A 17,424-nucleotide genomic window follows, 5' to 3' on the forward strand; every position below is an offset into this window, starting at 1 on the left:
CATTTTCTGGAACAATTACACTTTTGGTTATATAATATAGATGAGATCTGCCTCACTGCTAAATAGTGGTGCTGAAGGGTAAAACAGGGGTACTAGTAGTATAAGTAAACCCCAGCACTCAAAGGAAAAAGGAGAATTTTTGTGATGCAAATACATTTTATTTTTGATTGACTGCAAAAAGTGAACCCTGACAGATGCAACATCAATGTTTCGGCTTGCGCCTTTCTCAAGGTTGATGCTTAATGTGAAAGTACAAGCAAGAGAACGCGGATAACAATGGACAACCGTAGTTGACATAAAGCAGGTGCTTCACACTTTGCAATACAAGCAGTCAAGGTATTGGTGAGTAGATTATTCAGGAGAATGGTGTTGAAAAGGAGAACGCCTGTAGGAGATGCCCAGGGAGGTTTGAAGCAGCAAATTGATTGCTTGTACTGCAAAGTGTGAACCACCTGCGTTAGCTCAACTACGGTTGTCCATTGTGATCTTCCCTTGAGCTGGGGTCACACATAGCGACGCAGCAGCGATCATGACGGGCGACCTGACCTTATCAGGATTGCTGCTGCGTCGTTACATGGTTGCTGGTGAGCTGTCAAACAGGCAGATCTCACCAGCGACCAGTGACCAGCCCCCAGCCAGCAGCGAGGTGTGGAAGCGATGCTGCGCTTGGTAACTAAGGTAAATATCATGGACCAAGGAAAGCACTTCTCTTGGTTACCCGATATTTACCTTAGTTACTAGCGTCCACCGCTCTCACGCTGCCAGTGCTGGCTCCCTGTTCCCTGCACTCCTTGTCAGAGTACACATCGGGTTAATTACCCGATGTGTAATCCGGCTACTTATGCAGGGAGCCGGCACTGGCAGCGTGAGAGCGGCGGACGCTGGTAACGAAGGTAAATATCGGGTAACCAAGGAAAGGTCTTCCCTTGGTTACCCGATGTTTACCGTGGTTACAGCTTACCGCAGGCTGCCAGAAGCCGGCTCCTGCTCCCTGCTCGCTTCAGTTCGTCGCTCTCTCGCTGTCACACACAGCGATGTGTGCTTCACAGCGGGAGAGCAACGAGCAAAAAATGAAGCAGGACATTCAGCAACGACCGGCGACCTCACACAGGGGCCAGGTCGTTGCTGGATGTCACACATAGCGACAGCGATGTCGCTGCAACGTCACAGAAAATGGTGACGTAGCAGCGACGTCATTGTCGTTGTCACTGTGTATGACACCACCTTTGTACTTCCACATTAAGTAACAACCTTGAAAAAGGTGCAAGCCGAAACATTGATGTTGCATCTGTCAGGGTTCACTTTTTGCAGTTAATCAAAAATAAAATTTATTTGCATCACAAAAATTCTCCTTTTTCCTTTGAGTGCTGGGGTTTACTTATACTACTAACATGTTTCGTCATTACTGTATGCTGTTATTCACGTGTGCTTTTTTATAGATTGTGTGTCTGTACAAAACTCAGGGAGACATGTCCGTCTTTTTCTGTTATCATGCCTGATAACTGCCAATACAAGTGAAAAGCATGTACTGCACATGAATGTCATCTATGTGCCCTCTATTTGCTTTCTGTATTTAACATAGCAAATGATAGGAGATGATATGTGATTTATTTACATATTCATATGTGAAAAACACTGATGACACTGATGGTAGAAACAGACACAGTGAGGGAAAACTGATGACACACTATTCCAAAACACTGATGGCACCAGTACCATTTTTTTGCATATGTGAAAAATACTGTCTTGTGACTGAAACCTAAGACTGGATAGAGATATGATGTAATTTTCTGTGAATAAATACTTACCATCCATGGTCCAGGAGGACATGTACACACTCCACCTTCTCCCTAAAATAAAAATTCAGCTGTGAAAATCAACTCACAACACTGTATTCTTGAGCTATTTGTGTTCTGCAGAATTATTGATTGACAAAAGTACAACTCATATTTCCCCCAGATAAAATAAAAAAGTCTATACTCACCTCCCATACAGGCGCCATTCCAGCAGTGCTGCGGTTCATGTTCCTGGGGCTCACAAGACCATTGTGACGTCACACGAACCCAGTGTTCAATGAGCGCTGGCTTCTGTCTCTCCTCCTTCGGACCAAACGAGCAATCAACATGATGTGAACAGCAACTGCAGTGCTCACTTCCTCTTGATTAAATCATTTGGTCCGAGGGCAGAGACAGAAGCTGGTGTTCATTGAATGCAGTGCTCGCGTGACATCACAACAGACACTGGAAGCAGAGACTGAGCGCAGAACTCGGGGAAAGTGAGAAAAAAACATAATTTGTGTTTTTAAAACCAATTGTGGCTGTGGACACTGGTTTTTTGAAACCCCTTTAAACTTTTAAAGCAAAATCATGTCTATGTACATGATTGTGGCTGTTACCATATGTGAAGAGGGCCTAAGAGCTGAGCTCCCTCCATAGGTTGCTAATACTGGTTATATTAAATAACCGCATCTGTGTCTAACAACAGACACCGGAACTGAGTTAAACACTGCGGTCAATCTCTGACACACCAGTGTTAATAGGCACCGCTGGCCAATCTCCGATGCAATCACTTGGCACAGATGGGTGACCATCACAGCTGGACGCCTACTGAAGACCTTAACGGCTGTCATTTTGATACAGGTGTGAAACATAGCCATAGGATTTACACATGATACTTTAATACCTTAGTATTGCAGTATGTAGTATAAGCAATCAGACAATTGCAGCTTCAAGTCCCATAAGGAGATTCAGAAATAGTAAAGTCTAAAAAAAAAAAAAATTTTCTCCACTAAAAAAAATATTTGTATTTTGATTTTGCCATAATTGTACTGACCTGGAGAGTCATGGTTCAGAGTTATTTTTGCCACTGAATGACTGACGTACAAACAGCAACCAAAAAAGTGTCAAAATTGCATTTTTTTCACAATTTCATCACATTTCTATTTCTTTTCTATTTTCCAGAACATTGAATTGTAAAATGGTGTCATTCAAAACTAAAACTCAAAAAAACCAAGCCCTCATATGTCTATGTCAACAGAAAATTAAAAAATCTTTGTGTAATGCTGTTAAAAGTGAAGAATAACAATAGTGTCTTTCATGTATGCCTCACTTTGTATTATAAGTACTAGCAATATTAGGCACCACTAACATTAGTGTCATGGCTTCCATTTATAATGAAATTAGTTATGTCTGACCTTTTTCTTAATTGATACTGGTGAATCCTGATGGAAACCGAGTAAGCCTTATTCCTACAAAATAAGTTCACTTTGAAGTTCATTTTAATCAATAGATCTTAGAATAATAATAATTTCCACAACTGAATGTGTTTATATAAAATGTCCCTTTGCTGAGATAATCTTATAATTGTGCCCCTGCAATGTACTGTGTAATGGCTGTGTCTGACCATACAGGGACATGGTCTGATCGTACCACATTTGGCAGACAAGGACGCAAAAGAGAGTATACAGACATAATAGCACGGGATCATAGGTGATTCTTTTTGTGAGGTAAAACATTTCCCTGCCTGTCTTTTTAAAATGTTTTACCTCAAAGAGAGAATTATTTGCGTTCCCCTGATGTAATGTCTGTATACTTTTTTACCCCCTCTCCTACCCAGGAGATGTGACGTGATCAGACCATGTCCCCATATGGTCAGACACATCCATTACACATTATACAGCAGGGGCACAATTATAAGATTATCTCCGCACAGGAACATTATTTTTAAACACATCCAATTGTGGAGCTTATTACTATTCCAAGAGCTATTGATTACAATGAACCTTGTTGGAAATGTCCTTTTAATATGAACATAACATTTCTACATTTTACATAATCATAAAATGACACACTTACTTTTTCACCCTTGTCTCCTCTGTCACCCTATACATAGAAGACATAGTTATTACTACTTTATACAGTTTACTGTACCAAAATACAAATATTAAGAGATGTTTATAAAACTTTGGTTCTGTAAATAGTATGACCCTTTAAATAATGGTATTACTGTATATTGCACAAATTTTCTACATTTACATAGCTTTATGTGAAGAAGAAAGACTATAGGAAAACACATCAACAATCCAAATTTTTGTTTGGACAATTAGCTTTTATGAAACACCATAGGAGTATGTTAAGGAAGGCTAAATACATTGTCTGATAATGTGCACGGTTTAGCAGGTCAGTCCTTATGTCTACCAGAGCTCTATATTATATTATTATATTATAGCAATTCACCAGTTTGCGCCTGAAGTCTGGTGTAAACAATTGAGATGCTGAAAAAACTTTGAGCTACCTGTACTTACGCAACAATTTTGCATGTTTAGCATTTTATCTCTGGCAAGCTCCAACATATTTTTGAAAACTTAGCGGAAAGGGAGAATGGCTGAGTGCAGCCGACAAATGCATCATTTAGGCCACAACTGAAATGTAATTTAGTCATGTCTGAAAGATGTCCCAAATTCATTAAAGGGGTCTGAAAAAAGGAATTAAAATAAATAGCAAATAATACACTTCTAAATATTAAACATTTTTCTAAAGACCTTTATATGCAAAAAGGTATGCTTTATCTATTGCACTCTGTCAAGATTCTGAGACGGCAGCTGCCCTCAATCACATACCATCTTAGATATCATAGGACACGCAGTAGAAATGTGACCGACTACATGAAGTCCAAGAAATACCTCAGGTCAAAGCACATCCCTTTGTTCAGTCAACCTGGCAGGACACAGAGAGCTGGACTAACGGAGAAGATAAACACCTTTCTTTAGCTGACTGAGAATGAAATCCATCTTAGTCAGCCTGACAGTTTTAGTGTGTCTGTCTCCTGCTTCCCACTGCTTGCCCCGCTGTATGTCCTGGCAGTTGCCAGGTTTAAATTCCTAACAGAGTGCAGTAGATAAAGAATACCTTTTTGCTAAATGAATGTATTTAAAAAATATTTAATATTTAAATGTGTATTATTTATTCTATTACAGCTTTTGGAGAAACCCTTTAAGATGAACATATCTTTTCATGAATTTGGTGCATCTTACTCCCTCACGATGTGCATTGAGACTCATGTGCCAATCCTAATGTATTGGGGCCTCTGAGTTTGTACTGTTACATACTGGTCTTCCATTTGTTCCTGGATATCCTTGCTTTCCTGGTGTTCCATCTTGTCCCTGTGTAACAGAAAAATAAAAATAAATAAAAATATAAATACATAGCTATATATATATATATATATATATATATATATATATATATATTATAAAAATACATTTTATGAACAATAATATTGAGATATGTACACATTAGACATGTGGCTGTTATGACATCCATTCTAAATCCATAGACATTAATATTGAGTAAAGGGGGCTTTACACGCTACGATATCGCTAATGCTGAGTCGTTGGGGTCACGGAATTTGTGACGCACATCCGGCCGCATTAGCGATGTTGTTGCGTGTGACACCGATGAGCGATTTTGCATCGTTGCAAAAATGTGCAAAATCGCTCATTGGTGACATGGGGGTCCATTCTCAAAAATCGTTACTGCAGCAGTAATGAGGTTGTTCCTCGTTCCTGCGACAGCACACATCACTCCGTGTGACACCGCAGGAACGAGGAAGCTCTCCTTACCTGCCTCCCGGCCGCTATGCGGAAGGGAGGAGGTGGGCGGGATGTTACGTTCCGCTCATCTCCACCCCTCCGCTTCTATTGGGCGGCCGCTCTGTGACGTCGCTGTGATGCCGCACGGACCGCCCCCCTTAGAAAGGAGACGGTTCGCCGGTCACAGCGACGTCGCCGGGCAGGTAAGTATGTGTGACGGGTCTGGACGATATTGTGCGGCACGGGCAGCGATTTGCCCGTGTCGCACAACAGATGGAGGCGGGTACCCACGCTAGCGATATCGGGAACAATATCGCAGTGTGTAACGTGGCCTTTAGTCCCTCCTTTAGCAGATATAACGGCCTTCACTCTTTATTAATGACCTTGTGGATGGGACTAAAAATAAAGTATCAGTCTTTGCTGATGACACCAAACTATGTAGGATATTAAAAACTGACCTTCATAGTACAATTCTACAAAGTAATCTGGATAAGATGTCTGAATCAGCAAACACTTGACAAATGAGATACAATATTGATAAATGTAGAATACTGCACCTAGGACAGAGTAATCCTATTGCTGTATATACATTAAATGGAAGTAAACTCGAGACTACAGAACAGGAGAAGGACTTGGGTATTCTCATTACAAATAAGCTGAGCAGCAGCACTTAATGTCAAGCAGCAGCTGCTAAAGCAAACAAGATTTTAGGGCGTATTAAAAAGAAAGATAAAATCTTGTGATCCCAACGTTTTGTTACACCTCTATAAATCACTTGTAAGTTCACATTTCGAAAATGGAATGCAATTTTTCACTCTACATTTTAAAAAGTATGTTCAGAAATTAGAGTCAGTTCAAAGGTGGCTAACTAGATTATTTCAAGGGTTGGAAGGCCTCCCATATGATGAGAGGTTGGAAAACTTGGGCTTGTTTAGCTAAGAAAAAAGACGTCTCAGAGAAACGGTGGAGAAAGGTTGAATTGATGGTATTTTTTCAACCTATATAACTATATAACCCTTCGGAAAAGGCTTTTTTTTTCAGATATTGGAGGGTGCTTTAGGTAGCTTTGGATTAATTTCCCAATATCTTCCCAAACGTAATCTCTGCTCCTTCCAAGACTTTCTTTTTCTTCCACATTTGTACGTTCCTTACCCAATTGTTTTTAAGACTTTTCCCAAGTATCCGTATTCCCTGTAATTCTTTGCCCCAGCATGGCCGATTATCTACCACATATGGAACCTTCAGATGGAACTTGGAAACCCATCTATTCAAGAAGCCTTCAGTCTGCAATGACTTCGCTAATCAAAAGGATAAGGCTCCGCTTCACTATAAATAATAGGTGCTCAGAAAACATTAGACAATTGAATAGAGGAAATTTCTGGCACACAAAGAGTGGTGAAAAATGATTTTTTTATTTATTTTTCACTGATTTCTGCAAAAAGTCACACCAAAAACTCCTTATGCCAACGTTTCGGCTCTTTTAGGCAGAGCCTTTTTCAAGGCAAAGGATACTGGGGTGGACTATAGCAGGGTCTGCAGAAATGGGTCGCAGAGAATATTATGGCATCATAGGTGATATGACTTGCCAGTGCTGTAGGGAGACAGGGGGTAAACTGTGGATGAACGATGTGCTGGTGCCTTTGGAAGCAGCTGGGAGTCTTGGACGTCATCCTGTGTGCAAGCTGTGCTGTGCGGCAGCCAGGCCAGACCTGGCTGCAATGACTTAACTGTCACCTCACCACCACCAGAGTTTTTGCAACCCTCCAACCTACTGCCTCCTTCCCCATTATCCTGTAAACTGTAAGCCCGCAAGGGCAGACCTGCTTCCCTCTGTATCTGTCTGTCATTGTTAGTTTGTTCATTGTAATTTATATTTCTTTTTAGTTATTCCACAGAATATATTTCCACTGCTTTAGAGTCCAGTGGCAGTGTGTGTTATACCACTTTGTCTGATGTTTTGCTTTCTGCTTGGTGATCTAAGTGTAGCGCCCCTGAGACCCTCAGGGCAATAAAAGGAACTTGCATTCTCTTGGGGATGCAGGACCTACCCCCTGGGACCTGGAGTATCAGTGCATTTTCCACCAAAACACAATCTTAATCCTAGTTTACTTCTCCACACTGGGCATAGAGGGTTAAAAACGTAAGAGGATGGTCGCAATGGGAACGAGTCGCTGGGTATAACCAGCCTGGTGGGAGGGGTCAGTCAGTCAGAGAGGAGTCTAGAGTTGGGAGCACACAGGAGAGTTGTGCGGACGTGCCTGAGCTGGGTCCGTGTAACGGTGACCCCGGGGGCACAGGAGAGAGGTCGCCAGGACGGGTACCGAGATACTGCTGGGACCAGAGCACGCATGGGGCACAGGGCATTGGGTCAAGCACAAGTTTTAGACTGTTTGGCAAATACCTACCCAGTGAGGACACCTTCACGGAATTCACCGAACCAAATAATCCGGGGGCATCAGCAGTAAACTAGGATCGGGGTTCAGACACTTACCTCCCCGCAGGGTCCACACTGCCGGCCGTATGGAGAAGGAGACTGTACCCCACAAGGGACAGTCAGGGTCCCCAAATGCTTCACACTATGGGGACTCATTCTACAGAGAGTGCTGGGGACAGAGCAACCTGGGTCACTACATTGGCACTGGTCCTCCTGGGACCTGAACCAGCAACCCCTGGGTCCACAGTGAGTAGAGACTGTTAAAGACAACCTGGTGTGGTCTCTGTTATTGCCCCACTACAACTCCCAGGCACAGCCCTACCTGTGGAGGGCATACCATCACAGCTGCCACTACCACCAGCCCTGGGAGTACCCACATTGAGCAGCGGCGGTTCTCCATCATTAACCGCAACCCGCAGGTGGCGTCACATGACAAAAACTCTTATCTCCCCTGTAAATACTCATCATTTACAAAAGGGGCCCAGAGCACGGGATCGGGCAATGGCCACCAGAGTGGGACCGAGTACCCCCTTCTCTGGGTGCTACATAAGGCTTGCATGCAGCTGCTTTACCATAGACACCCATGCAATGGAGTTCCCTGTGCAAAATTTTTATACTGATGTTAATGCTAGAAGAGGTTTGGAAATCTGTCCAACACTGCTATTTAGTGTAAGAATTTAAGTTCTATGACACTTTTACATGGAAACAGCCAAAGACACTAAAACACATGGAAGATAGTTGTATATTTTCAGCTACAAAAGTGGCATATTTATGTGAAAAAAATGTGATATTTAAAATGTGTTTTGCCTCTCCATTGAGGACAATCCAGGATACAGACTGATTTATTTAATTAATTAATTAATTAATTAAGTGTTAAGTACAATAAATAACTTTTTAAAAGTCTGCAACTCTCCTTACACCTTTCATGGCTGTCAGTCAAACAAAGTTCAGCCAATTATTTGGATGTCGGCTATCTCAGTCCTCTCTCCCATAAACAGAAGCATTTGCTCAGTTGAGCCCTCCTGTGGTTTCTGGTGTTGGCTTGACTCAGGGAGAACAAAAATATATGTGGTCAAAAATTAGATGTGCCACATCCTTAAAGGGAACCTATCATGTCTAATAACAATATGGGTAATCTGCAGTTTAAGAGCATTATGAAGGTGCACTGATGTACTGCAGACCAGGCTTTCAGTCACTGCTGGAGAGTGTTTACATCCACTACTCTCAGTGATGTGAGCTGTGTCTGTAATTGCTCCAGACACGCCGGAATGACTAAAATCCAGCGGCTCCCGGGAGAAATAAAGTTAATTTTCTCTTGGGTGCCACAATTTCAGTACAGTGGCTGTGCACCTTCAGAAATGTTCTTAACCTGCAGATTAACCCTATATCTACAGGTTAATAGCATTATTGGACCTTTCAGGTTAACTTTAACTCCCACAACATAATCTGCTGGGGAACCCATACATGTTAGATTTTTGTCCAAACCAGTTGATATTGGTGGGTTCAGGCAATGTTAGTCTAATGTGTAAAGGGAGTATTAGGCGAACTGAGCTCTAAGACAGGAGAAGACAAGATGAAGCCAGTCTTCAAGATCTATTATGAGAATATGGACAATTGGTTTTGTATTTTCAAGTTCTGTACAGTAGGTCTTACATCAGAGCGGCCAGAGGGTTGTAAGATTAGCTAGTGGACAGATGGCCTTGATTTATTTGTTTTGATGTGAATAAATTTGCCATGCATTAAACTGAGTCAAATTTCATCTTGTGCCAACTGTAATTGTGGCGCCCCTGAGGCTTCAGTCGCCACAGGGTACTGCACCTCATTTAAGGTGCAGTATTCATCTCGGCTAAGCAGGGGGTTAATCACCGGTGTCTCCACATTTCACTTCACATACAGCTTAGGTGCCTTCTCACTGGGGAACTGGACTAGGGTAGGCTTGGGGGGGAGGCCATCACGACGTATGGGACTTTCCCGGTCACTAGGACAACCACCTGAGGGGCGGGCCCTACCTGGGGTAGTAGTAGAAGCAACCTGGAGGCATAGCCAGTCAAGTCGGGACTACAGTTCTGGCGACACAACACCACTTTCTTCTTCTCTTCTTTCACAGGGCCTGAGGCTTGGAGCGGAAAGCTCAGCCCGGATTCCTCACTCTTGGAGGGGCATCTCTTGGAAATGACACTTTCAAATACCGGTGGCCACCTCTAACTTAACCAGGATTGGCTGGGGCCCAGCATGGCGGTGACCGGTACTTCCCGGGCAATCTAAGAACCGTGAGTAAAAGACCTAGAACTGCAGCAGCTGACTCTGACTTTTGATTCCCCTCATCATCCTCCACTTGTGGGGAGCAGAACCATCCTTGCTGCTACAACCATCCGCCCCGGAGGACAGCGACAACAGCGGCGGCTAATCCCTGGCCATGTACCGCAGGTGGTGTCACGGGACATTCATCCTCACCCTCATTCACTACTACCCCCATCCTCTCCATCCCATCCACCCAGGGCTGTATTTTGCCTTCGTGCTGCCCTAGGCACTTTAAGTGGTCGCGCCCCTTAGTGACAACGTAACACTGAGTTTTCGCACACGACATCTGTTTAAGGCAGATCTACTCTGTAAAACACTTGAAAAAGTATCAATGTGAAACGAAGGGCACTACCCCCCCCAATGGGGATCACCACGGGCACATCAAAACATAGCATGAGTATAAAATATTCCCACCACACCGTCCCCACTTATATACTGTGACTTTCACACTGCCCCTAATAAACTACACACTGCCCTCCCTTATAAATTATACCCACCACACCTTCAATTATGAAATATGATCTGCACATTGACCTCACATCATGCTGCCCCCTCCTCACAATGTCCCATGCATGCTGCCCCCTCCTCACAATGTCCCATGCATGCTGCCCCCTCCTCACAATGTCCCATGCATGCTGCCCCCTCCTCACAATGTCCCATGCATGCTGCCCCTCCTCACAATGTCCCATGCATGCTGCCCCCTCCTCACAATGTCCCATGCATGCTGCCCCCTCCTCACAATGTCCCATGCATGCTGCCCCCTCCTCACAATGTCCCATGCATGCTGCCCCCTCCTCACAGTGTCCCATGCATGCTGCTCCCTCCTCACAATGTCCCATGCATGCTGTCCCCCCTCACAATGTCCCATGCATGTTGCCCCTCCTCCCAATGTCCCATGCATGCTGCTCCCTCCTCACAGTTTCCCATGCATGCTGCCCCCTCCTCACAATGTCCCATGCGTGCTGCCCCCTCCTCACAATGTCCCATGCATGCTGCCCCCTCCTCACAATGTCCCATGCATGCTGTCCCCCATCACAATGTCCCATGCATGTTGCCCCTCCTCCCAATGTCCCATGCATGCTGCCCCTCCTCCCAATGTCCCATGCATGCTGCTCCCTCCTCACAGTTTCCCATGCATGCTGCCCCCTCCTCACAATGTCCCATGCATGCTGTCCCCCCCTCACAATGTCCCATGCATGTTGCCCCTCCTCCCAATGTCCCATGCATGCTGTTCCCTCCTCACAATGTCCCATGCATGCTGCCCCTCTCCATGAGCTCCTAATGCTGCCTTCCTCTTTTCCATAATGACACCTCCATGCTGCCCCATTCATCATACTAAGACCACCACACTAACGCTTATGCTGAGACACCCCCCCCACACACACTACCCCACTCTTGATATTGACTCCCCTACATTGCTCCACTCCATACTGAGCCCACACATGCTGTTCCTTCTCCATAATGAGCTCCCAATGCTGCCCCCCTCTCATTCTGAGTCCTTACGCTCCCCCCATCGATTTTGTCATTGCACTATCCCTCAACCCTTGTCCTCTGTCTCTAGGATTGGCCCCTCTCTCCCATTCCTCCAGCAGCAGCCGCTCTCCCCCGCCTTCACCAGCAGCCTCTCTCCCCCCAGCCCCCCCAGCATCAACCTCTCTCCCCCCAGTGTCCCCCAGCTTCAGCCTCTCTCCCCCCAGCCTCCCCCAGCTTCAGCCTCTCTCCCCCAGCTTCCCCCAGCATCAGCCTCTCTCCCCCAGCTTCCCCCAGCATCAGCCTCTCTCCTCCCAGTCTCCCCCAGCATCAGCCTCCCTCAGCATCAGCCTCTCTCCTCCGAGCCTCCCAAAGCATCAGCCTCTCCCAGCATCAGCCTCCCTCAGCATCAGCCTCTTTCCTCCCAGCCTCCCCCAGCATCAGCCTCTCTCCTCCCAGCCTCTCCCAGCATCAGCCTCTCTCCTCCCAGCCTCCCCCAGCATCAGCCTTTCTCCTCCCAGCCTCCCCCAGCATCAGCCTCCCTCAGCATCAGCCTCTCTCCTCCGAGCCTCCCGAAGCATCAGCCTCTCCCAGCATCAGCCTCCCTCAGCATCAGCCTCTTTCCTCCCAGCCTCCTCCAGCATCAGCCTCTCTCCTCCCAGCCTCCCCCCTCCCAGACTCCCTCAGCATCAGCCTCCCTCCTCCCAGCCTCCCCCAGCATCAGCCTCCTTCCTCCCAGCCTCCCCCAGCATCAGCCTCCCCCAGCATCAGCCTCCCCCAGCACCAGCCTCCCCCAGCATCAGCCTCTCTGCTCCCAGCCTCCCCCAGCATCAGCCTCCCTCAGCATCAGCCTCCCTCCTCCCAGCCTCCCCCAGCATCAGCCTCCCCCCTCCTAGCCACCCCCAGCATCAGCCTCTCTCCTCCCAGCCTCCCCCAGCATCAGCGTCCGTCAGCATCAGCCTCTCTCTTCCGAGTCTCCCGCAGCATCAGCCTCTCTCCTCCGAGCCTCTCCCAGCATCAGCCTCTCTCCTCCCAGCCTCCCCCAGCATCAGCCTCCCTCCTCCCAGCCTCCCCCAGCATCAGCCTCCCCCCTCCTAGCCGCCCCCAGCATCAGCCTCTCTCCTCCCAGCCTCCCCCAGCATCAGCGTCCCTCAGCATCAGCCTCTCTCCTCCGAGCCTCCCGCAGCATCAGCCTCTCTCCTCCCAGCCTCTCCCAGCATCAGCCTCTCTCCTCCCAGCCTCCCCCAGCATCAGCCTCCCTCAGCATCAGCCTCCCTCCTCCCAGCCTCCCCCAGCATCAGCCTCCCCCCTCCTAGCCGCCCCCAGCATCAGCCTCTCTCCTCCCAGCCTCCCCCAGCATCAGCGTCCCTCAGCATCAGCCTCTCTCCTCCGAGCCTCCCGCAGCATCAGCCTCTCTCCTCCCAGCCTCTCCCAGCATCAGCCTCTCTCCTCCCACCTCCCCCAGCATCAGCCTCCTCCAGCATCAGCCTCCCTCCTCCCAGCCTCCCCCAGCATCAGCCTCTCTCCTCCCAGCCTCCCCCCTCCCAGCCTCCCTCAGCATCAGCCTCCCTCCTCCCAGCCTCCCCCAGCATCAGCCTCCCTCCTCCCAGCCTCCCCCAGCATCAGCCTCCCCCAGCATCAGCCTCTCTCCTCCCAAACTCTCCCAGCATCAGCCTCCCCCAGCATCAGCCTCTCTCCTCCCAGCCTCCCCCTCTCTCCTCCCAGCCTCCCCCTCTCTCCTCCCAGCCTCCCCCAGCATCAGCCTCCCTCAGCATCAGCCTCTCTCCTCCCAGCCTCCCCCAGCATCAGCCTCCCTCAGCATCAGCCTCCCTCCTCCCAGCCTCCCCTAGCATCAGCCTCCCCCAGCATCAGCCTCTCTCCTCCCAGCCTCCCCCAGCATCAGCCTCTCTCCTCCCAGCCTCCCCCAGCATCAGCCTCCCTCAGCATCAGCCTCCCTCCTCCCAGCCTCCCCCAGCATCAGCCTCCCCCCATCCCAGCCTTCCGCAACATCAGCCTCCCCCCTCCCAGCCTCCCCCAGCATCAGCCTCCCTCCTCCCAGCCTCCCCCAGCATCAGCCTCCCCCCCATCCCAGCCTTCCGCAACATCAGCCTCCCCCAGCATCAGACTCTCTCCTCCCAGCCTCCCCCAGTATTAGCTTCTCTTCCCCCAAGCCTCCCCCAGTATCAGCCTCTCTCCTCCCACCCCATACGCAGATCTCCAGTCTGCATTAGAGACACCCCCATGCTCCTTATGAATCTTCAGCTCTGCGAGCAGTTACCTGCTCCAGGGCCCGCCGTCATCTTCCTGGCTCACGTGAGTATCCTATTCTGACACCGGCTTCCATCGCGGCGTCCTGCTGTGAACTCTGCATGTGAAATCCACACAGCATTGGACGCAGCAGAGAGGAAGGAGCTGATTGGCGCGCCTGTGACCCCGGAAGTGCAGGCGCCGGCAGTTCCGGGGTCAATCAGCACTCTGTGCCCGGCTGCCGCAGTTTGTCTGCATTCGCGTCTTAATTGACGCGGATACAAATAAATAAAAGGTGCGCCTCTCCCCCCTCCCCCCTCCGAACATACAGCGAATTTAATGAATGTGTTAAAAAAAATATTTTTTTTTTTTTTACTGCTAGAAGGTGCCGCCCCCTGCATCCTGCCGCCCTAGGCACGGGACCACGGGTGCCTAATGGTAAATACGGCCCTGCATCCACCCATTCTGTGGACACCTCAGGGTCACGAAACCGGACATCCTCCCACCATTCACCTGCCCAGCGATGAGTATCCCCCCAGGCCCCGTGGAGTGCTCCACCTGGCATCATGAACAGGATTGCTTGCCCGTAACAACCCGGTACTGTGCGCCTTACAGGACTGTGTTAAAACAGTATTGCTTCAAAAGGACAGTCGCCATTGACTATTCCGCACGGGAACAGAAGGGGCATGCCATTGAGGCCGGGACCCGAAAAGAGCGCTAAAGTATGGGTGGAGGCCAGGAAGAGCGCCAAAGAGAGCCCTGTTGCCGGAAACCAGCAGGAAACCCGGTACCTGCAAAGACATGTCCAGGGAGGAAAGAGACCAAACCATCCCTGTTTCCGGAGCTGCAGCATTGACCCCAGCTCCAGTGCTACCGTTTGCCATGCTACCCCAGTATTTCGTGGAGGCATATACCCTGGCTGACTTCAAGGAGAGACTATACAGTTTATTCCGGGTGTACCCTATGACGGAGGACCAGAAAGCCAGCGTCCTTATTGGCCAATTAACCGGGGCAGCTTGACGAGAAGTCAAGTTCTGGCCGGAGACCGATAAAAGTGGCAAAGGACATTTTGACTAAACTCAAGGAAAACTTTGATACCCGTACAGCAGCCGAGATAAAGATGCAATTTTATGTATGCAAGCAAAAGGTGCAAGATAGTATTCAGGACTATGCTTTAAACCTTCAAGAGGCAATGAGAGTGGCTCGGCAAGTGGAATCGGAGGGGGTGATGGATGAGAACCACCTGCTGACCGATCAGTTCATCGAGGGGCTTCTGTCCGATGCCCACCGGACACAGCTGCGTATTGTGTCCATGCAAAACCCAGACCTCAGTTTTGCGGTATTTAAAGACCAAGCCATCCGGGCGTTGCGTGAGCCAGATCACTACAGCATTGTGCTACAGCAACCAGGGTTGGTGCCAACTTCACCAGTGCTGGTAGGAGCCAAGGAAGAAACCGTGGGTGAGGACTCCATCAATGGACTGCGGCTTGAGATCCTGGAATTGATCAAAAGTATGACTACTCTGACCAAAGAGGTGCAATCCACGCAAGGGACTCAGCAACTAGGACAACCACCTGGGGGGCGGGCACCACTTGGGCTAGAAGTAGGAGCAACCTGGACACTAAGCCAGTCAAGTCAGGACTACAGTTCTGGCGACACGACACCACTTTCTTCTTCTCTTCTTTCACAGGGCCTGAGGCTTGGAGTGGAAAGCTCAGCCCGGATTCCTCACTCCTGGAGGGGCATCTCTTGGAAAGGACACTTTCAAATACCGGTGGCTACCTATAACTTAACCGGGATTGTTTGGGGCACAGCACGTCAGTGACCGGTACCTCCCGGGCAATCTAAGAACCGTGAGTAAAAAACCTGGAACCGCAGCAGCTGACTCAGCCTTTTGATTGCCATCACCCTGCACATCAGCATGAACGGCCACTACTCCCCTCATCATCCTCCCCAGGGCCTGCTCCATCTTTGGGGAGCAGAACCATTCTTGCTGCTACAACCATCTGCCCCAGAGGACAACGACAGCAGCGGCGGCTAATCCCTGGCCGCATACCGCAGCTGGCGTCACGAGACAATCATTCTCACCCTCATCAATTCCATTCCATCCACCCCTTCTGTGGACACCTCGGGGTCATGAAACCGGGCAGGCCACCCGTGACATCCTCCGAACCTTCACCAGCCCGGCGACGAGTATCCCCCCAGGCTCCGTGTGGTGCTCCATAATGCCCAGAAGATGTCAATTCCAGGAGCTAATCTGCCCTGAGATGTCACATATGTATGGTATGTATAGAGTAGTATAGGAAAAGTCATCCATATATGTTCGGTCATGGTCTAACCCCAGAACGATAAGCAGAATGTTGTAAAAACCTAGGCAAAAATCTACACAACCAGATGTTTTACATTATATTATATAACACAATCCTTTGTACTTACAGGGCGTCCATTGGATCCCATTCCAGGCATTCCAGGAGCTCCCGTTGCCCCTTTTTGTCCAGTATTTCCCTACAACATTTATTCTTCATTATGCACTGTTACACTTTGTTTCTTTTCTAATGCTATTAGATATTGCAATACAGTGGAAGCTTGGATTACGAGCATAATTGGTTCCGGGAGTGTGCTCTTAAACAAAGTTACTCTTATATCAAAGCGAATTTTCCCATAGGAAATAATTGAAACGCAGACAATTTATTCCACAACCCAAAAATATTTGCTGTATTTATACAAACTTATTACAGTAATACAAAATAATGTGCTGTAGTCATATAAAATTATTACAGTACACTAATACAAAATACTGTACAGTACAGTAAAAAAAACATAAAAACAAATTAAACTGCACTTTAGCTTACAATAAAATTGTTGGTGTGTGAGAGGTACAGTATAAGCAATATGCTGTACTGATTATCAGAAAGAAAGTACAATACTATATACACAAATGCAAATTGACAGACATGCTGTATAGTATATACTGTACTGTACAATGGTATACTGTGTTCAGTATACAGTAATATGTACAGAAAGTTACCTCCAGAGCGGGTCAGAACGTGGTAAAATGACAGAACCGGAAGTGTGCACGGTGAGGATTTGCTCTTCTTGCAAAGCATTGCTCTTAAACCAAGTTATAAATTTGTAAAAAGCTTTGCTTGTCTTACAAAATGCTCTCAAACCAAGTTACTCTTAATCCAAGGTTCCACTGTACAGTTATTCATCATATTTTTGCACTTATTACATGGACGTTAGGGGATTTAGCATTCGGCATAGTTGTTTTAAACTTTAGACTAAGATCCGCTATTAGATAGGCAGAATAACATTTACTGGTATAGATTTCTTATCAGACACTAGTTATCCTTGGCTGACCTATTTTATGTATTTTTCATGT

General features: G+C 47.6%; 1 protein-coding gene across 4 annotated transcripts in view; it reads right to left on the reverse strand.

The window, feature by feature from the left end:
• COL16A1 (collagen type XVI alpha 1 chain) overlaps positions 1 to 17,424 on the reverse strand; it is a 345,470-nt gene that overhangs the window by 80,076 nt on the left and 247,970 nt on the right. For all 4 annotated transcript variants that reach the window (XM_075336132.1, XM_075336133.1, XM_075336131.1 and 1 more), the window contains exons 37-40: positions 16,479 to 16,547; positions 5,108 to 5,161; positions 3,855 to 3,881; positions 1,809 to 1,850 (exon numbers count right to left, since the gene is read on the reverse strand). In XM_075336132.1, coding sequence (XP_075192247.1) covers positions 1,809 to 1,850; positions 3,855 to 3,881; positions 5,108 to 5,161; positions 16,479 to 16,547 — 192 coding nt within the window. The remainder of the gene's footprint in view (positions 1 to 1,808; positions 1,851 to 3,854; positions 3,882 to 5,107; positions 5,162 to 16,478; positions 16,548 to 17,424) is intronic.

This window comes from Anomaloglossus baeobatrachus, chromosome 2, assembly GCF_048569485.1.
Source record: "Anomaloglossus baeobatrachus isolate aAnoBae1 chromosome 2, aAnoBae1.hap1, whole genome shotgun sequence".
Lineage (NCBI taxonomy): Eukaryota > Metazoa > Chordata > Amphibia > Anura > Aromobatidae > Anomaloglossus > Anomaloglossus baeobatrachus.